Genomic DNA, 23,783 nt, shown 5'->3' with positions numbered 1-23,783 from the left:
GCATATAGAAGGAGCTCAGTAGGTGTCTGCTACATTTGATCTTTGGGGGCTTTTCTTCTTCATTCAGCAAACATTCATGGAGCAACTACTATACGTCTGTGCTAACTGTAGGGGTACAACATCCCCTCTGAAATGATTCCCTTTCGGGGTTTCACATGGTCTGTGGACCATGTGTTTTGCGGATCCATCTCTTGTGGTTTTTATGTTTTGTGTGTGGCCAAGTCAATCCTTTTGAATCTGGAACTGATGGATAACTACAAAAATGGTCAGCAAAGGTCTATTGGTATTGGCCACTGGTGGTTGCATGGAAGGCTGTGTCATTCCCACGCCAGTGGGTCTTGCTGTAGGGCTTTGGGAATGGCTGGAAAGGGGAGCCCAGGGGCGTGCCTCAGCTGAGCTCCTGATCACGAGCGGCTCTGGGACAGGTGATGTGCTGAGTTCTAATGGGAAAGAGATAAGCAGTCCCGAATTCTTGGCCATTGGTTCCTGGTGGGCAGAGGGCTTTGATCATGGAGATGAGATTAAGCAAACTGCCCCTAACTGGGAAAGGCGTTGCCTTTGAGAGAGAGGAGTCTCCTTTCTAGGTTGGCTTCAGAATTCTGGGGTATCTTGTGGCTAGGCTTATCAGTTGGATATATGGCCCATCTTAGTGTTTAAGGTGGTGGTAAACATTCCACATTAATCTCTTTCATTTTTTTCTTCTTTCCATCCCCTCCCCTCTTCCTTCTCTGCAGCCCCAGATCTCCTGGGCTGGTAACCAAGATGCCAAGAGAATAGTCCAGATCTAGCATGCGTCAGCTCTAGACACCTGCCCACCCACCAGCCCCTTCTCCCCACAGCCTGCCTGACCTTTTGCTCAGGGACACATCCCACGGCTTTGCCCGACGTCCGCCTGGTCAACCGTCACTTCCTTGGAGGACAGGGAGGGAGGCAGACGAGAAAGTCATGCCACCGGCAGCAAAGCATCAATGAGTCGGTGACGTCAAGCTGACGTCAAAGGCAGAGAAGACCGAAGCTCAAGACGAGCTCGGCTCTCGACTGCCCCCAGCCCCTGCAGTCCCCACCTCCCTGGCTCCTCCTCTCGAGGTAGCCTGAACCTGGCTCCCGGTGAACTCATCTGGGCTTGACAGATCCTGCGGTCTTCACACGGGACCCTCGGAAACGGCTCGCCATGGAGGACCCCGTGTTCAGTGTCCAGCAAATCCAGCCCAACGTCATCTCCGTGCGCCTCTACAAGCGCAAAGTGGGCGGCCTGGGCTTCCTGGTGAAGGAGCGGGTCAGCAAGCCCCCCGTGATCATCTCCGACCTGATCCGAGGGGGTGCTGCGGAGCAGAGCGGCCTCATCCAGGCCGGGGACATCATCCTCGCAGTCAACGGGCGGCCGCTGGTGGACCTGAGCTACGACAGTGCCCTGGAGGTGCTCCGCAGCGTTGCCTCCGAGACCCACGTGGTGCTGATTCTGCGGGGCCCCGAGGGCTTCACCACGCACCTGGAGACCACCTTCGCCGGGGACGGGACCCCCAAGACCATCCGGGTCACGCGGCCCCTGGGGCCGTCCCCCAAAGCCGTCGATCTGTCCCACCAGCCGTCGGCCAGCAAGGAGCAGCCGCTGGCGGGGGACGGGGCCGCGGGCCCGGGGAACGGGCCTCAGCGTGCCCAAGGCAGCAGACCGAGAGCCGGCTCGCTCTCGCACGCCAACGGCCTGGCCCCCCGGCCCCCGAGCAAGGACGCGGGCAAGAAGAGCGCCCACGCCAGCCCTCAGGGCAGTGGGGAGAACAACGAGCTGCTCAAGGAGATAGAGCCCGTGCTGAGCCTCCTCTCCAGTGGGGGCAGAGGCATCAACGGAGGGGCGCCTGCCAAGGTGGAGACAAAAGACGCAGAAGTGCAGGTGGACAGGTAAGCCCCGGGGGTGCGGGGCTGTGAGTGCATGTGTGCGTGCGCCTGGGGCATGGGTACACGTATACGTGGCTGCGTGTGTGCGCGCAGTGCGCCAGCCTCACAACCCAGAGCCAGCCTGAGCGGTCCAGCCGTCTGCACGTCCACTCACCCCTCTTTAAAACGGCGACTGCCAGAGGGGCATGGGCCGAACTCTCGGGAGTCTCGGTGGCGGCGAATCCCAGAGTTAGGACAACCTCTCTTCCCACCTCTACCCCGTGCCATCCTCCAGCAGCCCTGCGGGGCGGGCATTTTTGCCCTCAGCTTTTCGCAGATGAAAACACTGAGGCTCAGAGAGGCAGGGCTTTCCTGAGGACCCCGGTGAGGGAGCGGCATGTGTGCCCGGCGGACGTGGGCCTGGGGTTTAGGCCAGGGCCCTGGGCAGAGAGAAGAGTCGAGCCTGAGCCCCCCCCCGTGCCTGAACCGGCTTCTCTTGACAGCCGTGGAGAAGGGAGCTTCTCCAGGGGGGTGGGGATGGAATCAAAGTATAGAATTGGCCCTGACTCCCAGAAACAGCAGTCTTGCTTGGAGTAGGTGGGAGATGAGGCTAGAACGTAAAGAACTGGGTACCAGCCCTCCGTGTTTGCCAGATTGGCATTTTCTGATTACATGGGGGCGGAGAGCTGGCAACAGAGTGGGCGATGGCAGCTCCTTCTCTGGGGAGAAATCGGCAGCTGGGCCAGGTGGTTGGCGAATAGTGGGTCAGGAGAGGAGAGCGAGCGAAGCGGGAGGGGAGTGGCTTCTCGCGGCCTTCTGCACCCCCGTCTTTGACCTGGCACTGACCCCACAGTGGCCGGCACTGCCCGAATGGGTCCAGCTGGACCCTCTGTATCCACGCCTTCCACGGAGTGAGGCTTAAACCGCGACCACCGAGAAACCCAGGCCACGGCTGCACAGCCCCTAGCAAGCCCACCCTGAGCATCCCATGAGCGTTTAGAAGTCTCCAGAAAGACTCTGCATTCATTCATTTAGCAAATGTTCACCAAGGATGTGCCAGACCATTCTAGGTACCGGAGAGAAAGACGTGAAGAAAAGAGACAAATCCCCAGAATGAAAAGGGTAAAAGCTCCCGACCTTGGGGAGCTTACAGTGTAGTGGGGAAGATGGACCATAAAGAAGATAAATCTGTAAACTAGGGGAGTGGATGTAGCTCAGTGGTTGAGCACCTGCCTCCCACATATAAGGTCCTGGGTTCAATCTCTGGTAGCTCCTAAAAAAAAAAAGCCTGTAAACTCTGTCACACGTTAGTGAGATGCGCTGTGGAGAAAAGCAGGGAAGGGGTTCAGAAGCACTGGGGAGGATAAACTTTTAGATAGGGAACCTAGGCGGGTCTCACTAGGAAGGCGATGTTTGAAGACCTGGGGGAAGGGAAGGGGGAGCTTTGCAGTGTTCTGGGGGAAGAGCATTCCAGGCAGATGGAACAGCAAGTGTGAAGATTCTAAGGCAGGAGTGGGCCTCACAGGTTTGAGGAAATCTTGGGATCCGGTCTTCCTCCTTGAGGGGGAAGCCCCGAAACTGCCCTTTGGCGGGCCCCTCAGTCCCTGGCAGCCCACCTGGGCCCACCCTGGCTTCCTGGGGTTTAGTCCACCTCCCGACCCCTGGGCAAGAACCGAGCCCATTTCAGCAAGACCACAGAGCCTCCTGCTCAGAGGGTGGGAGCTCCATCTGGAGGCCCCTGGCAGAGAGGAGTCGGGGGTGACTCACTGCCCTTTGCACCCCGGCCCACCCACGCACTCCTCCTCTCTCCTGGGGGTCCCGGAGTCTCAGCCTCACCCTTGGCCCCCGTCTAGGAGCAGGAGCACAGGCAGTCCCGGCTGCAATGCCCAGGGCTCGGGGCAGCCCTCTCAAGGGGGCAGGTGCTCGGGGGCCTCTGTTGCTGTGGGTGTCCTTCTCCAGAGCTGGGGCCAGGACCAGCGCTCGGGGGTCCCCAGCTGGTAGAGATTGGGGGCCTGGTGCACCTAAAAGCAGCCTCAGGTCTCCAAGCCATCCTCAGGGGAGCAGCACGTCCTGTTAGGGTGGCCGGCTTAGGCTGTAGGCATCTTCTGGGCATCCTGCAGGCCTTGGAGTCCCGTTCGGTTGACGCACGTTCAAGAGCAACTTGAGAATCCAGAATAAAAGACCCTGGTCTTTGCCAGCAGCCACTGGAAAGGGCCCTCCTCCAAGGCTGCCCCCAGGCCTGGCCTTTCCCTCCCAAAGTAAAACGTCCCTTCCTGCCTCCGCACCTTCCCGGGGACGTTGCAAGGGGGCCGTGCCTCTTCCTTCTGTGGGCAGAGGCCCCTCTGCTTGCAGGCCGTTGAATCCCGACCATATCTGAATACCCGGCCCACTTAGTTCTGATCACAGCCGGGCGTGGGGTGCAGCTGGGGGGCTGCAGGCCGGCATTCCCAGGGCTCTATTTCCTGCACACCTCCCGCTGCCCCAGGATTCTGAGTCTCTGTGTAGGATGTGGGAAAAGCGCCCCCGGGGGGTCCCGGCATGCCGCCCTCTCGCAGGTCTGAGCTGGGACCCCCACCCTCTCTCCATTCATAGCTGGGGACCCGGAAGCCCATACAGAGCACGAGAGACTGGGATGTGATTGCAGAGAGGGGAGAACTTTCACAGCAGGCCTTTGAGTAGCCGGGCCCCCGGGGGCTCCCCAGATCCCTCCCGGGCGGGGATCTTGGGGTCTGTGCCCCTGAGGTCCTGACGTGCAGCCCTGCCCCGGTCGGCCTCCTCTTGCCCACTCTCCTCCTAACTCACCATCACGGCCCCGGACCGCCCTGTCTCAGCCTCGCACACGATGCGATTGTTTGACCAAAAGCAACGGGGAAAAGCTGCTTCGGAGGAGGTGAGGTTCGGGGGACAGGCTGCGGGGGGGCAGGTCGTAGGCTCCGTGGATCCCACAGAGCCAAGTGGATCTAAGATGGGGCTGCTCGGTCGTCGTGTGTCCCTCTCCAGCTAGGGGCTCGTACCACCCAAAGCCCCCCTCCCATTTTTAACAAATATTCTTATACACTCTATGTCTAAAAGTTATATTTCAAATTATAAAACATGCATGCTTTTAAAAAAATACTTCTATGTAACAAAACACTTACTCAATGCTTCTCTTTACTAAGCAGGAGTTAATTCATGGAGAACGTAACTTTCCCCCACTTACATTTTTTTAAAAAATCAATATAATGCCCTCAGTATAAAATAAAGGAGATAGGCCATAAAAGAGATGCATCATAAAATAACCTGTATTTCAGTACACAAACACTCAGGCATGACACGGCCATGGTCAGATGTTCGCACCTAAACATAGCAGCGCGGTGAGCACGCCGGCGTCAAATGCAGACTGGCACAGGTGTGTTGTTTTGGCAACTCGAATGCCACTGCAGCGTCTCCTTGGTGATGCAATTTTCTGACGCCTGCCAGAATGATATCCTGGCTTTGCTCGATTCACCCAGCACTTGCAGCCCTGGAACCTTCCGTGCGTTTTGAAGCCACGTTCGTGGGTCAGACAGTGGGGATCCAGGCTCAGGCAGTGAAGCTCTTTCTACCTATGCACATCCAGAGATCATGTGGCCATTCTTCGGTGTGTGGGTGCATCCTTTGTCCACCACCCGAGAGCCCCCTCCCACGATGATGCCAGGGGTACTCGCCCACCACTGGAACAGCCAAAAATGCCCCCACCAATTGCCAAAATGCCTCATAGGAGCCAAAATAAGTGGCTCCTGAAGAATTCATGCAGGGAGAGCAGGTGTGGCTCAAGTAGTTGAGCGCCTGCCTCCCACTGGGCGGTTCCCCGGTACCTCCTAAAAACAAAAAAAACGAGCTACAAGCAAACAAATGGAAACACCAGCTCAGGAGAACCGATGTGGCTCAGTGGCTGAACGCTGCCTTCCCCCCTGTGAGGTCTGGGGTTCACCCCCCCAGAACCCCAACAACAAAAAAGTGAATCAGTGCCCCAAGCGGGAAGTGGAAGGCCCAGCGTGTTGTCCTGTGGGGTCCCGCTGGGACTGGCAGGGCCGGGGAGATTCGAGTCTCCTGAGCCCGCAGCTGTCCGGGGTATGTGCGTCCTCCCCAAGCCGCCCCCTCCCAGGCCCCGTGTTGGGGCGCTGGATGTGGGCGGAGTCGCCAGCCGGAGGCCCCGATTGGGTGGCGGTGGCCGCCGCCCGCCAGGCCCTGTGTCCTCGTCCAGGTCGTCCTCACCAGCCCCGGGTTCCGGGGCGCGCGGAGCCGGGGCGGCGCAGGGTCGCGGGGCGCCGGTCGCCCCCGTTCGGGGCCCCCTCCCCTCCCGGCCGCCCTCCTTCCTGCTGGAGATGGGCCCGAGCTGCCCCGTCTCGCCCTCTCCCAGGCCTGTCGGGGGAGTGGCGCTTATCTGGATGTTTACTCCACAGCCACTCTCATCCCCTCATCCCAGGAGGAAGGCGCCCTGGCAGCAGCGGCCGCGTGGGAGGGAGTGTGAGGAAGGGAGGCGGTGGATCCCGCGGCTTCCGGAACCTTCCGACTGCACTCGGGAGCAGCCGCTTTAAAAAGCCGCGTGTCAGAGGATATCCAGGTTGCTCAGCTTGCTGCCCTGAAGGAGGGTTCTAGGAGGCCAAGGGCCCCGGTCCAGCGGCCATCTGGACCAGCCGGGCGGCTGATAACCCCTCTCACTTGCGGCACGCAAAGCAACTTACAGGAGGAACCTCTTCAGAGCTTGCCGGAGTTCGGCTCTGCAAGTGGGGCATGTGGTTTCAGCCCCTTTTTATGCAGGAGGGAACTGAGGCTCAGAGAGGTGCAGTAACTTTCCAAGGGTCACACAGCACTGGAGACACAAATGAGTAGTCAGAGTGAAGGGAGCCAGGGAAGAAGATGTGGCTGGCCCCATGGAAATCCATTTCAACCCTAGAGAATCAGGTTAGTGGAGGAGACGGGGAAGCTTCTTCTGTGGTAAACTTGAGTTTTATAACCATTAGTACCTACTGAGTATCTTCTGCGAGCCTCGCCCCACACCAAGGTTTTTGCATCAGTTAATTCATTTATTTCCCCTCCCAGCACCCCCCTGGGACGCAGGGCATCTTGGAATCCCTGTTTTCCTGATATGGAAACCAAGGATCAGAGAGGTGGGGCCACTTGTCCCAGGTCACACAGTCAGCAAGCAACCAAGTGAGGACTTGAACCCAAGCTTTTGGCCTCTATTGATCTGACAGTTTGCGGTGCTGGCCACAGTGGGCTTGGCTGGTAGCCATCAAGTTTCTGAAGACGTGGGAATATTTTCTCAAGACCCAACAGGGGAAACCGAGGCCCTGAAACGCGGTTGACTAAAGGTAGCACCTGATGCAGGTCCCCCGGAGCCTTGCCGGGCCTGGAGAGGTCCCGAGTTCCGGGCATCAGCCAGGACAAGCCACAGAAGGACCCTGCTTCGTCTCCTCTGCCGCCCGCATTCCCTTCCTTTCTTCCAGCATCTGGAAGACAAACCCCTTACCCTGGGTGAACTCGAGCTCTTCCCGTTTCATTATTGTTGGAATTTATTGGAGGGACAAGGAGCAAAATAAGAAGTCCCCATCCTTCGCAGGAAGGTTGGTCCCTGCCCCACGACTCTCAGCGGTAAAGCCCCTCGTGGTTTCCATCTGAGCCGCCCAGTGTGGCCCAGGGCAGTCTCTGTGGAACGGAAGAAGGGAGGGAGGGTGAAGTGCTCCGGGGGCGCTCTCCCTGCAGCGGGGCGGTGGCCGCAGCGCTTCCACTCGCAGGGCTGAGGGTGGCCAGGACTCTCTCCCTCGGAACTGACCCCAGGCCGGCCCCCCACCCTGACTCAGGACCTCCCAAGGTGGAGGAATTCCCCACTGGACATCCTTGAGGCTTGGATCCCTCCGATGGCATTCTCAGCGAGGGAAGCGTGAACTTACCTTCACGATGAAACTCAGGGCCGTGTTTTCCTTCCCGCCCTGCGCACTTGAACACGAGTGGCTCTGCCTGTCCCGGTCCTCCCCTTCTGGGGCAACAGCGAGTGGGCTTATTTTATAGCAGCCGTTAGCCTTGCATGGTACCCTCCTTCCATTGGTATCACGACCATCTCATCCCGGACACGCAACCCTTTGTTTGAGGAAAGAGCCACCCCACCCCACCCCACCACGGAATGCGTGCGGCCAGAGGGCCTCTCTCGCCTTCTTTCATTCAGGGAACATTTGTCGAGCATCTCTTCTGCCCCCGAGGCTGTTCTTGCCACTGAGGATCCAATGGTGAGCAAGCCAGAGGGCGGTCTCTGGTCTCTGCCCCCTTGGAGTCATAGCCTGGTGGGGGACAGAGACAAGAGAGGAGTGAACGAATGGAGGCGATCGTTTGAGATAGTGGTAAATGCCACGAAGGACATCCAGCGGGGTGGTTTGAAGACAATGAGCTAGAGATGGCAGCTCATTGGACGAGGGGGTGTCAAGGAAGGCCTGTCTGCAGAGGCGACATGTGTACCCAGGCCAGAAGCTGCCGACCGTGCGAAATCCAGGGAACAGCATTCCTGGCAGAGGGCACGGCACGAGCAAAGGCCCTGCAGCTGGCATGTTCGAGGAACCGGAAGAAGGCCCGTGGGGCTTGAACACCGTGCGTCGGGGAGGGAGGTAGGCAGTGCAGTGTGACTGATGCCCGGTCCCCCGCCTCTGTCGTTCTGGACCCGGCTGCCATTCATTCATTGTCTCAAATTCTGCTGCTACTTAACAAATGACACACGCTTATTCTCCAACAGTTCTGGAGGTCAGAAGTCCAAAATCAATTTCACGGAGCTGAAATCAAGGCAGTGGCAGGGCTGCCGTCCCTTTGGAGGCGCTAGGCAGGACTCGGCTCCCTTGCCTTTCCCAGCTTCTGGAGCTGCTTCCTGGCGTTCTTTGGTTCATGGTCCCTTCCTCCTTTTCAAAGCCAGCAGCAATTGCCACATTGCCTTTCTGTAGTCGAACCTTCCTCTGCCTCCTTCTTATACGCACCCTTGTGGTTACATTTACAGAGTTTGGCCAACATAGCCTCCCATCTCAAGAACTTTAACTTAATCACATCTGCAAAGACCCTTTTTCCACGTAAGGTAACATATTCAGGTTCTCGAGATCAGCACCTGGTATCTTCGCGGGCCATTTTTCAGGAAAGCCCCTGAAAGCTGGCCCTCAGTTTCCCCATCTATAAAAACGGGATGTGGCTAGGTGATTCCTTCCAGAACCACTGTTCGGATTCCACCTAAAAGCCGAGCAACTTAGCAGTCCGGTTCCCACCCAGCCGTCTTGGAGGCTGACCTCCCTGGAACATCAGCTGGAGCACCCCCTCAGGTCTGCGGTCACAGAGCGGGGCTTGAAGATCGTTCTCCCGTGAGTTTTCTTCTGCCGGCCGAGTTTCCTGAAAAAGTGAAGTTGTGGCCCAGTAGAAAGATTTCACATTCAATCCGGCTTCCAGCCTCTCTGAAAAATGTATCAGAAGAGTGGTGAACGCAGAGCCCGCCCACGTCGCTGCAAGGCAACCAGCCGCGCGAGTAGGAAGGGGCTGCCAGTTCACCAAACCCAGGCTCAGCCCAGCTCGCCCACTGAGTGACACCCCTGGACCCTGTACGCATTTGAGGCGGGCAAGCCTGCCCGGCTTTTGCGATATCAGTAATTAGCATCATGATTGTCCGAAACCCGGAGGATCTCAACCTGACAGCATTCGTGGTTGAATTTCTGCTTTCAAACACACCGTTGGCTATTTATCGAGATCTCCCCCACTCCAGCAGGACTGTCTAGGAGAAAAGGTCGGAGACCCCTGCGCTGGTCTGCACAGCCCCCAAATCTTGCTTCAGCTCAGCTCCCAGCATCAGCGACCAGGTGCAGGCAGAGATGGAGGCTGTGGGCGCGTGCAGGTTAAGGAGCTGGGGAGAGCCGGCCGGCGGCAGGGCTTCCCGCCGGGGCCAGCTGCCGGCTGGTGGGGCCCGAGTGGGAGGCAGCCTCCGCCTCCCTGTGCCCTGCACCTGGGCTGGGCCCACCTGCTGCCCCTCCCGGGTCCTCAGGATTGCCCCGTGGTCAGCGGGGGCCATCCAGCTCATGTCCAAGCTTCCTGCTGGGTCAGGACCAGGAGTCCCAACCGCTGCGCCAGAAGTCAGGAGGGCGGGGGTCTCCGGGAACCTCAGCTGGGGAAGGCTCTGGCAAAGGTTCTCAGGAGGTTTAGAGATGCTGGACTGGGTTTGGGCTAGGGCGTGATCGTGCACCTAGCGAACTGGCGGGTGAAGGGCCTTAGTCCCTGCCAGAAAGCATGGAAAATGCTCACCCACACCCGCCTGACTGGTGAAAAGAACAGAGGGCGCTGGGGGAGGTGTGGATGGTTAGGGGACTGGAGAGGAACTGGGGGAGCTGGGGAAGCAGCTGGGAGGAGCTGGGGGGAGCTGGGAAAGAGCTGGGGAGAGTTGGGGAAGGAACTGGAGGAAGCCAAGAAGGTACTGGGGAAGCTGGGGGAGGAGGTGGGGGAAGCTGAGAGGAGCTGGGGAAGAGCTGGGCAGAGCTGGGGGGAGCTGGGGAAGAGCTGGGGGGAGCTGGGGAAGAGCTGGGGGGAGCTGGGGGGAGCTGGGGGGAGCTGGGGAAGAGCTGGGGGGAGCTGGGGAAGAGCTGGGGGGAGCTGGGGAAGAGCTAGGGGGAGCTGGGGAAGCTGGGGGAGGAGGTGGGGAAAGCTGGGAGGAGCTGGGGAAGAGCTGGGGGGAGCTGGGGGAGCTGGGGGGAGCTGGGAAGAGCTGGGGGGAGCTGGGGGGAGCTGGGGAAGAGCTGGGGGGAGCTGGGGGGAGCTAGGGGGAGCTGGGGAAGAGCTGGGGGGAGCTGGGCGGAGCTGGGGAGCAAGCTAGAGGAGGGCAGGGAAGGAAGGTGACATTTCTGAACCAGGAAGGAGACTTGCTGCCTGCTGTTAGGGTCATGGCAGAAGGCTCCCAGGACGATGGGTCTTCGAGAATGTCCATGGGCCGCCTGGGGAGCTTTTGACAATGCAGAGTCCAGGGTCCTGCCCTGGACCTACTACAGCAAACTCTCAGGGCTTGGGCTCAGGAATCTGAATTTTAATGGGCCTGATTCGGCCCCTGGTAAATAAATCCTCGCAGGCCTCTGGGTGGGCAAAGAGCGAGGATGGGGAGGAACTCAGAAGCATGAGGCTGGGGTTCTAAGGCAGGGGGGGGTCAATGGAGGGGGTGGTTTTTGTCCCCCGGGAGACACCTGGCAAAGTCGAAGGACAGCTTGCCTTGTCACGCCTGGAGGGTGGTGCTGGTGGCATGAGGGGCAGAGGCCAGGGGTGCTGTTCAGCCCCCTTCAGCCCACACGGCTCTTTCCACCGCAAAGCGTTCTCTGGCCCCAAATGCCAGCAGGGCTGAGGCTGCAAATCCCTGATCCAAACCGAGACCGCCTGTGCAGCTGGGCGGGCCCAGGATTCACGGGTCTCGGTCCAGGCTTCTCAGAGGTCGGGACAGGCCTGATCCCCTCCATCTGTTGTGGAAATGATAGAACAGGGTTACCCAAACTGCTTTCACCCTCACCCACCTCCTCGGGCGGGATGATCCAGTACCTAAATTCAGGGTTCCTCACGGGTTTTCTGCAAACGGCTTCCAAATAACCCCGGGTTGCAGGGAGTCTCAGCTAAAACAGCGAAAAGACTCCCTGGCCACGTGACCTTTGCCAGGTCGCCTCAATGTTTCTGGGTTTCCATTTCCCAGCTTGGAAGGATAGACACAGCACGTGTTCAGTTAGCGCTTCCTCCGTGCTAGACGTTGTCCACGCAGGCCCACGCTTACGGCCATCCAAGAGAGGTGGCGCCGGAAGTGGACCTCCAAGGCCGAGTAGGAGCTGGCTCTCGGCAGAGGGAGGTGGCGAAGGTCTCCCGAGAAGAGCAAGCAGGGAGGCAGGAGCGAGTACTGCGCTCCTTGGGAATGTGGGGACCGCAGCCAGGAATGCTGCGAGGCGGGAATCTGGATGTGAAGCAGAGCGTTCCCAAACTCCTGGACTTTGTGAACAAGACGTGACAGCTCAGAAAGGGCCTGAGTACCGGCATCCCTGGCCCCCGGCCGCAGAGAACGTAGGCCTTCGTTTCCAAGGCTTCGAGAGCCCTCGGGCTTTAAGGCTTTTAGCTCACTCTCCAATACCATGGCCATTAGCCACACATGGCTACTCACATTTAAAGCTAAATAAAATGTAAAACCCGCTTCTCAGGGACACTATGCACGCGTCAAGTGCTCAATACCCAAAGGAAGCTAGTGGCTGCCATCCTGGCAAGGGCACACACAGAGCTTTTCCATCGCAGAAAGTCCGACCAGAAGCTGCTGGCTTAGAGGAATCTTGGCTGTCTCAGGCAGAGCTCGAGTTTCCTTTCTTCCTCTCTTTCTAATCACCCGTAAGAAAATTAATAGTAAGAGCGACAGCAGGTAGTAGGTACACTGGTAAGTGTTCTGAGCTTGACTGCATTTAACCATTGCAGCAACCCATGAGCTAGGAATTATTAACCTATTTTATAGGTGAGGAAGCCGAGACCAGGGCGAGCCGCTGAGGGTCATAAGCCAGCTATCTCCCTCAGTCCCAGGGACCCCCGGCACGCTGTGGGATGGGAGTCTAAATCTACTGCTCAATTAGCTCCAGCGCGAATGGAAGCAAAATAGCTCAACCTGGACGGACCCCAGGTCCCAAATTTAAAAAATATATATTCTTCCTCTGCTTCTCACACAGAACTCTAAAATAAGTTTGTGTTGGCAAAACAATTCAAATGTATTATTTAAACAAAGGTGCTAATGGCTTTTTTTTTAAAAAAGGATGACAGTAAAAGAAGCTCTCTCTGAAAATTCACACAAGGAAGCTGAAGAAAAACAAGCCATAGGGTTCAGTTCAGGCTTGCCTCCCAATAGTTGTGCCCTGTGATTTTTGTAAACTGACCTCCTTCAGCAGAAGATGTTGGGGTTCATCCCTGTACCCTCTGACTTGGAATAGGTATAGTAGCCAGTTTTTCCTGTCTCTGTTAAGTTTCAAACACCAGTTCTGCTCTGTGCTTCCTGTGGGACCCTGAGAAACTTACATAACCTCTCTGAGCCAAGCCTTTTTCACCTGTAGAGTAATGCCTTTTTTTTCTATCTGTTCTGCTCTTAAGCTTGCTTTTTTTCATTCCTTAATGTATTATCGACATCTGTAGCAGTTTGTTATGGTTACGAATTCCAAAAAGATACTGGATTGTGTTTGTAATGTGCTCTGTATACCTGGGCATGACTGAGTTATGATTAGGGCTTTTATTGGGCCATGTCGTCAGGGTGTTGAGGGTGGGGACTCTCAGATAAAAGGCATGACAGAGGACAGAGTTGAGGGTTTTTGATGTTGGAGTTTGATGCTGAATTCTTAAGCTGGAGCCCCAGGAAGTCAGCATGCAGAGGAAAGAGAAGCAAGTCCCGGGAAGAGAGGACCTGAGCCAAGAGAAGAACACAGAGAAATAGAGACTGCTCCTTAGATATGGCAGAAACCCCAGCGAAAGCGACAGAGCCATTCACCTGATAGTCTACAGCTGACTTTGTGGAGAAAACAGAGGAGCTGAGCCCAGAGGAACCCAGGAAGCCTGAACCCTCTAAGATGTGAAAATAGACTTTGGTGAGGGAAGTAACTTACGCTTTATGGCCTGGTATCTGCAAGCTCCTACCCCAAATAAATACCCTTTATAAAAACCAACCAATTTCTGGTATTTTGCATCCGCACCCCTTTGGCTGACTAATACAACACCTTTCCCATACCAGCCTATATAATCTAATTCATTCTTTTTAGGTAAAATGTTATATGGATTACGTTCTACTTCACAACTTATCCAACCAGTACACTATTGTCAAAATATTGGATCATTTACCACAAAGATGGAATGAACAGATTTTTTTCCTACTTGTTGCATCTATTTATTTGTTTACTTATATATTTAATTAGAGGAGTTGTAGCTTTAAAGAAAAATCATGCACAGTTCCCATGTACCCACACACACACACACACACAGGTTTCCCTATAATTAACATTTGGCATTGGTGTGGTACCTCTGTTATAATTGAAGACACAATGTTATTGCAAGTGTACTCTTAACCATAGTCCATAGTATACATTAGAATTCTCTGTATTATATAGCTCTTATGGTTTGTTTATTGGTTAGTTTTTCGTTTTATTCTGGAAATGTCTGCACACATTGGTTGAGATTAAATGAAAACTTCTGTACAAATACCTGGTGCATTACAGATGCTCAAAAAATATCAGCCGCCTCCTTCCTCTGCCGAATCCCCATCTGTGGTCACGTGGTATCTTGGGATCAGGAGTTTTAGAGCTGAGTGACATTTAGAGAGGCCCTCTCCACAGACGCGTCCTCTGTTTATCACCACGTAGGTAAACCATTGACTTGGGAAATGGCGGTAGTCAAGAGCCACTCGGGGTGTGTTTTGGTGACATTTTACAGAGGGTAAAACAGAATGTTCCCTCTCACAATTGCCAGCCTCTCCAAGCAGGAGCGCAGAAGTGGCTCTGACATGGGCCAGCCGGGGCTATGGGGAACAGAGCAAGGAGGGGTCTGGCCGGTCCGGGGCGGGCAGCTGGCGGGGCCGCTCGAGACGTGCACTCAAGCCGGGACCCTGGCTTCAACTTCCTCCCGAGTGGCTGTCGGCACCTGGCGGGGGTAGGGGAGATTACGGAGCCAAAACCAGGGGTCGCCAAAGCTGGGGTGTAGATCAGGGGGCTAGCCAGGGGCCAGCTTTGACTCCTGGGACCAAAACCGAGAGAAGCCCCAGAACAAGCTGCCTTGCCAAAGCTGGGAACAGACAGATGCCACGGTCAGGGTGAAATTGGATGGGAGGGCCAGAAAGAGGCATGACTGCAAGGAAGCAGCTGGGCAGTGCCCCGAGGCAGGCGAACAGAGGGGCAGGGCTGGCGGGGCCATCTCGATTTTGACGCAAAGCCACATCTCCACCTTGACACTTCCACGGTCTCGGAGGATGGCCGGCCTGGGGAACCTGGCTGAAAGTGCCTCATCTTGAACCTATTGAAGTTCAAGGGGAGGGGGCCAGGAAAGCTTGGTGGTTAAGAGGTCAGGACCTGGTGTCAGGAACAAACCTGGGTTTGAATCCAAATTCTGCCGTCACTTGCTGTGTGACATTGGCTAGCGACTTAACCCCTCTGAGCCTCAGTCGCCCCATCTGAGATGAGTGTGGGGATAACGATGGTGGTGATAAAGATGCTGATGATGGCGGTGATCGTGAAGGTGGTGATGAGGAGAAAGAAGGGTGAGGATTATGATGGGACCATGGTGGCGAAGATGAGGATGACGGTGGCCCTGGAGGTGGCAATGGCAATGGCAGTGCCGGTGCTGGTGCTGGCAACGGCCGGGTTAAGTGATGCTCGCAGTGGGAGTGGGTGTGACGAGCGGGCTTGGACCGCTGGGCTTTGCCACCCGCTATGTGGCCTGAAGCAACTTACCTTCTCTTGGTCTCATTAGCCCCGTCTGTATAATGTTGATGAATAGCACTTCCTACCTCCCAAGGCTGTTGCAAGGACTACATAAAGTGAAACGCGCGCAAGGGGCTTGGCGCGCGGTGAGTGCCTAGGCAACGCTGGCTGGCGCTGTGAGTAGTGTGGTGGCTATCGCTGTGAGCCTGTTTATCCTGAGCTGGTCGCGTGCAAAGGCTCAGCCCCCAGGGCTTCCCTGCCCTTTCCTTCTGCTCCTTTCAGCAGTAGGTCTTGTGGGCGTTGAGCTGTCCAGGGCTTCCTGGTACACGGGGTTCTACTCGGAGACCGCCCCTGTTCCCAGATCTACAAAAAGGGCGGGAGAGAGAGAGGCGAGCAAAAGCCACGTCCCGGCCTTCCTGGAACGCTGTCCACAGAGATGGGCGCGCGCCAGCCGTCGGCGCCAGCTTGGATGAGCTCACCTCCACGCTCCACCGCCGGGCCTGCGCCCCCGCCTGTCGCTGGCCGACTCCGCAAAGCAGCAGGCCGAGCACCCAAAGCTCGCCGATCCGCACAGGGTCACGCGAGCGGCCCGCCCAGGCTCTGTGCAGACTCAGGACCGGGCCGGGGCCAGCAGCCGGTCCCTCCTGATGTCTCACCTTCCCTCCCCTCCCCCACTTTGCCTTGCAGAGATTTGGACGGCAAGTCCCACAAGACTCTGCCCCTGAGCATGGAGAACGACTGTGTCTTCCACGACCTGTGGGGGAAGAGCAACGCGCCCGTTGTCCTCAACAACCCATATTCCGAGAAAGAGCAGGTAGGTCAGGCTGGCCCCCCCCCCACACACACACACACACACACGCGCACGGCTCCTTGCACTCACCTGGCGTGATGCTGTGGGAGGGAAGCCAAAGTACAAATCACGTTGGGACAGGGAAACCAGACACCATGGCTGGAGAGCTTGAGGGACCAAGGCCAGGAGCACTCACCCGGGGACGTGGGTTGTGACTTTGAGTTTTGTTATTTGGGAGCTTGCCATTTTTCGCATTTGATTTCTGTTTTTCACTAGGGAATGCATTCACGTGGTTCAAAAATGTTAAAGATATAAAAGGAGCATGGTGAGGAGTTTTCTCCTCTCCCCCAATTCCAGCCACCCAGTCTTCGCCCAGAGACAGGCAAGATTAATAGTTTGCCTGTGTCCTTTCAGCGAAATTTTATACACAGTCAGATAGACGTGCAGATGATTCCCATGTGCTTTTACACAAAAGAGAGCACAGTATACATAGTGTTTTGCCCCTTGCATTTTTGCTTATCAGCGCATCTTGGAGATTAGTCCCAATTAGCAGGTAAAGTGAGTCCTTTTTTCTAGCTCCGTAATATTATAATATTCCATTGTGCGGCTAGGCCATGACTTTTTGAACCAGGCTGCCATAATGGACACTTGGGCATTGCCAATATTTTCCTGCTACGGCGTGCTTTCAGGAACAGCATTGTACAAACAGCTCACTTGGCACATGGCAGGCATAGCCTTAGAATAAATTCCTAGAAGTGGGTTCGTTGAGTCAAAGGGCATGCGCATTTGTGATTTTGACAGGCATTGCCCGGTTGTGCACCGTCGAGTCTCACCAGCTGAGTAGGAGAGGGGCTGTTTCCCCACAGCCTTGCCAACTTGGTGTGTTATCAAACTTTTCAGTCCTTGCCAGTCTGCTGAGATGTGTTTTGACAGCTGAGTCAGGATCCTTTCGCTGGAGATAAGCAGCACCTCTCTCTCATCTGTCCTGGGCAGCTCACAGCCCTGGCCCAAGCAGCCCCGATGAAACGTGTGAATTTCCCACCATCCTGTGCGTTGTGGTGCAGGGTGGGTGGAATGGCCAGTGGGATGTCAGGGCGTCCAGGTCACGCATCTTCTTGCCTCTCCCCACTGTCCAACCCTGTCCCAAGCCCTGGATGTCATGGGCCACGTTGCCAGGCTCGCTGGATGCTGGATCGGTGGCCGGCACCTCTCACCAGCGGCTCATCTAAGCATGACTAGAGCCCCTGCACATAGCTTCAGGGGTGAGGGTGGAACACGCCTGCTCCTCGGTGGGACTTGCTTACCCCGGCTGCTGCTGGTGGCTGGCCAGGAAGATTAAGGGCATCGGGGGTTCCAGAAGTCAGACCCAAGGTTCCAGTGGCCATTGACTCTCCCTCTGGCAATGAACCTTTGGTGGATGAGCAGTGATGTGCACTGCAATTCTGTCCTCAAAATTTAAGGCCACACTGAGCATTAGAGGACTAGTGTCCATTAATGAGCGAATGAACAAGATGAAAATTCCTTTATCTTGTCTTTCTTACTTGAAAATGAAGGGGTATTGCCGTAATATCAACCCTCCCAAGACAATGACAGACAGAAAAAGGCAGCCTCAGGCCAGATCCAGGCTATAGACTTTGATCTGTTTAATCTGAAAAATATATTGAAAAGAGACATTTTATGTCTTGAATTAATGCTGATGTTCTGAAATTTCACTCCTCTTAAAAATACAGAAGGTCTAACCACATTAAGCCTATATTTCTGTAAGGGAACAAGCATCATGGGCTGAGTAGCACCTGTCTGCTTTAGGAAGGGTGTGGACTCTCCAGTCTGTCACAATCCCCACCAATCCCTATTGTCTCTCAATCATTAAGATCAAGTGTCCATTGTCCTTTATTAAAACATTAGTGCTGTTGGGCTTATTTTAATATTTCAGAAGAAAGTGAAATAAGTATCCATGTCTTTATTATAAGCAGATGGGAGAGAGAGACCAAGAGGGCCTTATGTTTCAGGAAAGATGAGAAAGATTTCCTTTTTCGTGTGAAGAAGAATAGTCTTATGTTTTTAAGATGCACACCAAGTGTTGTTTTGAAGTGACCTAGCCTGCTTCACTGATTTTCCTGATCCCCCTGTCCCTCCCTAGGCATCAGAGTTTGTAATTGCTGGTGCAGTAACCCCTGAGGTCTGGATTATAGAGAAGGTGTGGAGCAGGCCCTGGCCCACTAGAAAGACTCCTAAGCTCACTGCTGAAAGCTGGGCAATGGCAGGACTCGGCCATTTCCTGTCATGCCTCCCAACTCCCTTAGACAGGGGCAGCTTGGAAAACATAGCCTTGAACTTCGAGCCTGAGGAGCGGGGCTCAGTATTGGGAATGGGCAGGGGCGATTAATGGAAGACCACCGGCCTTCTTCGCAGGGATCATGAGTGAAGGGATGGAGAGAGGTGTTGAGAACCTAAGGCCTCCTCTAGAGTGGAAAGCCATTTCCTTGGAGAAGGAGAAAGGGACTACAGAGGTGCTGGGCAAAGGGGGACAGACGGCGTCTTCCCGGGCCAAGCAGATTTAGACTCGGGGGCTCCTGGGAGCACGGCACACAGCCCGGCAGTGCTTGGGATTTACATTCCTGCACTTATTCATCACCAAATTCTCCACATAGGCCATGACCCAAGGTTCAAAAAGGTTCAAAACCACCGACCCGCGAGCTCATCCTGGCTCTGTTGTCCCAATTCCGTCCTCTGAAGGCCTCTCAAAAGCAGACCAGAAAGGGGCAAGACCCCGAGCTCAGGGATATTTGAATCCCAGGTTCAGGGCCAGGAAAACAGCCCTGTTACCTCCTGCTAGACACGTCCACAGCTGCGGGGTTCAGGAATGAACCAACTAACCGGGAAACATCATGTTTTCCTTTGTCCCGAAAGACCATCTCCCACACTTAGCTCCTCCGCTACCTGTGCAAAATTTACGTGGACCTCCTCAAAGCTGCTTCCTTCCTCCTGGTTACAGTCCACACTTACTGCTTTTTTACGCATCCATGGGCGTGCTTTGCGTCGTTCATGACACAAAGAGGGGCTCGGCCACTATCTGCTTTCCTGAGTCTGGAACCGATGGGACTGGGTAGAGGAGCAGCTGATCTCCATTCTCCCCAAGGCCTAGGCAAAAGGAAGGAGAGCTCAAGGGAAGCAGGATGGAGGCAGTTTAGATATGAGAAAGAACTTCCTGACTCAGAAGACTTTTAGCTCCCTGAAGAAATGGGGAGGGAATGGTCCCTTGGGCCCAGAAGGGATTGCCATCTTCCTTGATGCTCCAGAGCCAAGGAAATTCAAGTTCAAACTCAAGTTTAAGGAAATCGTCCATCTTCAAGGAAAATCGACATCCATAGAGGCACCCTCTCTTGAATCATTCTCAGAAGACGGAGACGCTCCTCTTTATCTAGTGGCCATTTCTCTTGCGCATCGTCTGAGTCAACTGTGGGTGGCCCAGTGAGACTCAAGTCCCTGGTCCCTAGAGCACAGGGTGCGGTTGGCTTTGTGATACTCAACTTTAACATCTCCTCGCAAATTGTATCTGGCCTGGGCTGGTAGATGAAATAAATCTGCCAGTATTCAACCCAGTACCTGCCAGGTGCAGAGCGCTGGGGTGGACATGAAACACCGTGGGAACTTGAATACCTCAGCAGGGCTCAGGAGAGGTTTCCCGAAAGAGGTGAGATTTGATCTGAGTCTTAAGAACAAGTAGAAGTTCTCCCAAAAGAAAGTGGGAGAAAGATGGTATGTCAGAGGAGCAGCAGCGGCTGCTACATGGCCTTTTGTTCTTGCTGAGAATCATTATTAGACCTCCAGGTTGTCTTTAGTGCTAAAGCCACCTGAGACATGTATTCAGTGTCACCACCCCTCTAAAAGCCCTTTCCATAATAATCCTCTTAAGTGAAATTGCTACCCTGATAAAGGACATGAGAAACTGCCAATTGTCTGTTCTCCCTGCAAAAGCTTAGGATTTGAATCCAATACCTCTCAGTGCCCTTCATCAAGCATCTGCTTCCCTTGCCTGCCGGTGTTGCGATGCATGGTAAGGGGTGGTGGGGAGAAGCAGGCCCTGCTGGGAGGCAGAGCATCTATTTTCAGGTACTGATTAAGCATCAATCAAACCCTTAGTGGGTCTGTGGGGGAAAGGGTCTCAGGCCTAGGGGAGGCAGTATTTGGGGTTAGTCCTCCCCCCCCCCCCCACTTCATCCCACTGCCCCTCTCTCCAGCCTTGTACTGGAAAAGAGGGTCTGATAGATGACTGGTAGATTAAAACCCCTCTCCCCACGCCCACTGCCTCGTCAGGAGCCCGACATCTCCCTCACCTCTGGGGATACAGGACTTGCTGGCTGCTTGCAAATGTCAAAATCTGTTGCGAGGGTTCTCTCTCCTTCCAGAGGAGTGGCAGCGACACCCCAGCCTCTCTGGAGGGCTCCAAATTATGAGGCAAGTGGGGAAGAGGTGACAGGCTTGGGAGCTGTTTCCCCCAGGCTCCGGGGCCCCTCTGCCCACGAGCAGGCACCGATGGCAGAATGGGACAGCCAGGAGGACCTGTCTGGATGCGGGCAAGCCAGCCAAACGCTCTGCCTCTCGGCGGCCACCCAGCTGCCCCCGAGCCGGGGGAGCCTTCCAAATCAGCCCTGGCTCCCTACGCATTAATGACGTGAGGATAAAAGTAACAGGAACAGTGAGCACAGTACCAGCTCGCAGCTGCGTGACCGTTCGAGCTCTCGAACGCATTTGTACACAGCCTTGGGACCAAGAGTTCAGCTCCGGGGTCAAAACAGCTGTGTTCGTTTGCTAAAGGCTGCCAATGCAAAATACCCGAAATGGGTTGGCTTTCACAATGGGGATTTCTTAGGGTAAAATCTTACGGTTCCGAGGCTGTGGAGGTGTCCAAGTCAAGGCATCCTCAGTGATGCTGGCTCACCAAAAGTCAGCCGCTGGCGGTCCTGGACTCCTGCCATGTGGCAAGGCAAAATGGCGGCCAGGGTCTGCCTTCTCCTCCAGGCTTGCTTTCTCCCCGAGCTCAGCTGTGGCCCTCAGGCATGTGGCTCCTCTCTCCCCCCCGCCTTGGATCTTCAGCTTTGGGTTGCTCCACCTATTCCAGCCTGTGGCCTCTCCCAGCCTCTCCGAGGTCCCACCATCTTTCTACGGCTGCAGGTGGTCCTGATGTCCTCTCTCACATGGCAGGGTAAAATTTGGCAGCTCTGCTCATACCCACAATCTAATAAGAATCCCTTGCCCAAGCCATCTAATCAGAAGTGACCCAATCAAAATGGGCCACCTACAATAGACTGAGTTGTACAGGAATGGGTTAGTTTAAGAACATAATTTTCTGGGATCCACAAGACTCAAACCAGCTCACCAGCTTTTGCCCCTTCCTAGGTGGTGACCTTGGTCAGAAGACTAGTTAGCATCAGTGCTAACAGGGGCTGATAGGCTAGCATTAATAGGGGGAGATGAAATTAGATTACTGTGAAGTAATGGCCGCAACGATAGCTAATATTTATTGAACAACGTCACGCACCACGTTGTGCGCTTGAGGTCCGTGTTCTCATTTCATCCCCAAACCAAAGAAGTTCTACTATTGTCCCTACTTTACAGATGAGAAAACTGAGTCACAGAGGGTTTAAGAGCTTGATGAAAGCCACATAACCAGTAAGGGGTAGAGACAGGATTTGAATCCAGGCCACGGAGTCCTAGGGCCCACTCTTAAGTCTACAGGGCCTGGCACAGGATAAGTGCTTGATAAAAGTCTGCTTTTATCGTTACTGTTATTATTTTGCCAACTATTATATTGCTAATTAAAGTGCACAGCCACCCAGTGAGGTAGGTATAGCAAGAAGCAGTATCCCTGTTTTACAGTCGAGACCCTGGAGACCTAGAAAGGGACAAGGCCACCCACTTAGTTTTGGTGACAATGCTGCATCTCTTTCTCTTTGTAACTACATCCTCATCCTCATCAACCGTTCCAAGCAATGTAACAAATGTACGTGCTTCCTCAAAGCCAGGCCCTAGGAATGCATGGGGAGGGGGGAAGCGGTAAGGCCTCGAATGGAAGGGCAGGAACCTAGCGGGCCAGCGTTCCAAGCCCAGCCCTGGTGCTTGCTATGTGGTCATTCGGGGATAGTCGCTTCACTTCCGCATCTGAAAAATGGGTGCCCAGAAAGAATCAATGGATCAGTCTATGTGGAATGGCCTAGTCCAGGCCAGGCACCAAATAGGCATTTATGAAAATCTCCTTAAAATGAAATGAAATTGATCACTGCCACTGAGGAGTTCACAGCTTAGGCATCATCTTATCATCAACTGTATGCCTTGGCCTCTGGAAATTTCCACACCCAAGAGAAGCTACAGACATAAACACACACAAAGCCTCTTAGCCAACCATAATATTTGGGATTTCATTGAATCGTTCAGCGAAGTTACCCACAAACCAGACTCTAGGGCCAACGCCTCAGGGTTCCTGCTGATTATTGCCTTCCGTAAGCCCCTCTGTCTCTAAACAGTTGAGAAACCTCCTGTGTTTTGAGATTAATTTCTCTCTGTGGGAAGGTGCCCCAAATCTCTAGCTAAAAGCTGCTGTTAAACCCGTTCGCCCCCTACTCCATTGGGCCAGCTTTTTCTTGATCAAGCTCATGACCAGAGTTAGACACCCAGGTTGGGTTTCCCCAAAAGCACCTCTTGTCCCCCACTTCTTGGGTTATCCGGTATTTCCAGGGTACACTCAAGCAGGAAACAAATGACTGTCAATTAAGACATGCTCCAGGAATTTATACTGAACAGTCTCCTTCAATCTCCGGTGGCAGCAGAATCCAGATCTTACTGACCTTCTAGTTCCTTCTCAGACACGCCCAGGGTCTTTATAGGCCCCTTAGCCGGGAGACGAGCCTTCCAAGTCCTACCACCCTCAGTGGGCGGCATCGGGAAGTGGGGCCTGAATCGACGGTTGTTTGGGTTCAGCCAGCTGGAATTTCCACATATTTTGTTAACTGTTTGTTTTAATAGTGCATATATTCAAAGCAGGCTGTCCCGACTTTTGTCCAAGTGGGACAATGACATCGGGCTTGGAAATCAGCAATATCACTCAGTGAGCTCGCCCAATGCATCACCAGTATTCAAATCCCTTTCCCAGACAGGCCAAATGAGGTAAAAAGCCACTTTTCCATCTCTCTTGGCAAACCGATATCAGTTGCCAAAACCCCCTCCAAACAGAGGCCCTCAGAGATCAAGAGGTGCCCAACCCACTTCCATTTTCTTATGGTCCTAGGATATTTTAAAGGTAAAAAGGCCAAATTATAGTCACAAACTTATCACACACAATGCAGTGTAATAAGGGTAGGCCACAAGATCATTAGAGGATTTATTTTAAAATTAATTCATAGTGCACATATACATTCTCGTCTTGTAATGAGACCATATTTAAAGTGGCCTAATAACATTGTCTGGCTAGCTTGTAACATTACTGCAACTGCAAGTAAAATCTCTTGCAGAGGCAGCATCAACAGTCGATCTTAACACCACACTATTCACACACACACACACATACACGCACACCTACCAATCTGTAAGGGGTCTGACTCTGGAGAACCCCTTTCCTTAATCGTCTTCCACAGACTATAGAGCATGAACTATAGGATCAGGGAGAGAAAGAGGCAAAAAATAAGTCATTTTCAGGC

General features: G+C 54.4%; 1 protein-coding gene across 1 annotated transcript in view; it reads left to right on the top strand.

The window, feature by feature from the left end:
- The window catches only part of NOS1 (nitric oxide synthase 1), a 112,217-nt gene that overhangs the window by 23,185 nt on the left and 65,249 nt on the right, over nucleotides 1-23,783 (top strand). The window contains 2 exon segments of the mRNA XM_071209808.1: nucleotides 735-1,896; nucleotides 15,987-16,113. Coding sequence (XP_071065909.1) covers nucleotides 1,172-1,896; nucleotides 15,987-16,113 — 852 coding nt within the window. The 5' untranslated portion in view covers nucleotides 735-1,171.

The sequence above is a fragment of the Dasypus novemcinctus genome, chromosome 19 (assembly GCF_030445035.2).
Source record: "Dasypus novemcinctus isolate mDasNov1 chromosome 19, mDasNov1.1.hap2, whole genome shotgun sequence".
NCBI classification, from domain to species: Eukaryota; Metazoa; Chordata; class Mammalia; order Cingulata; family Dasypodidae; genus Dasypus; species Dasypus novemcinctus.
The sequence above is the reverse complement of the archived record's forward strand: the minus strand, read 5'-3'. Positions and strand labels throughout refer to the sequence as shown.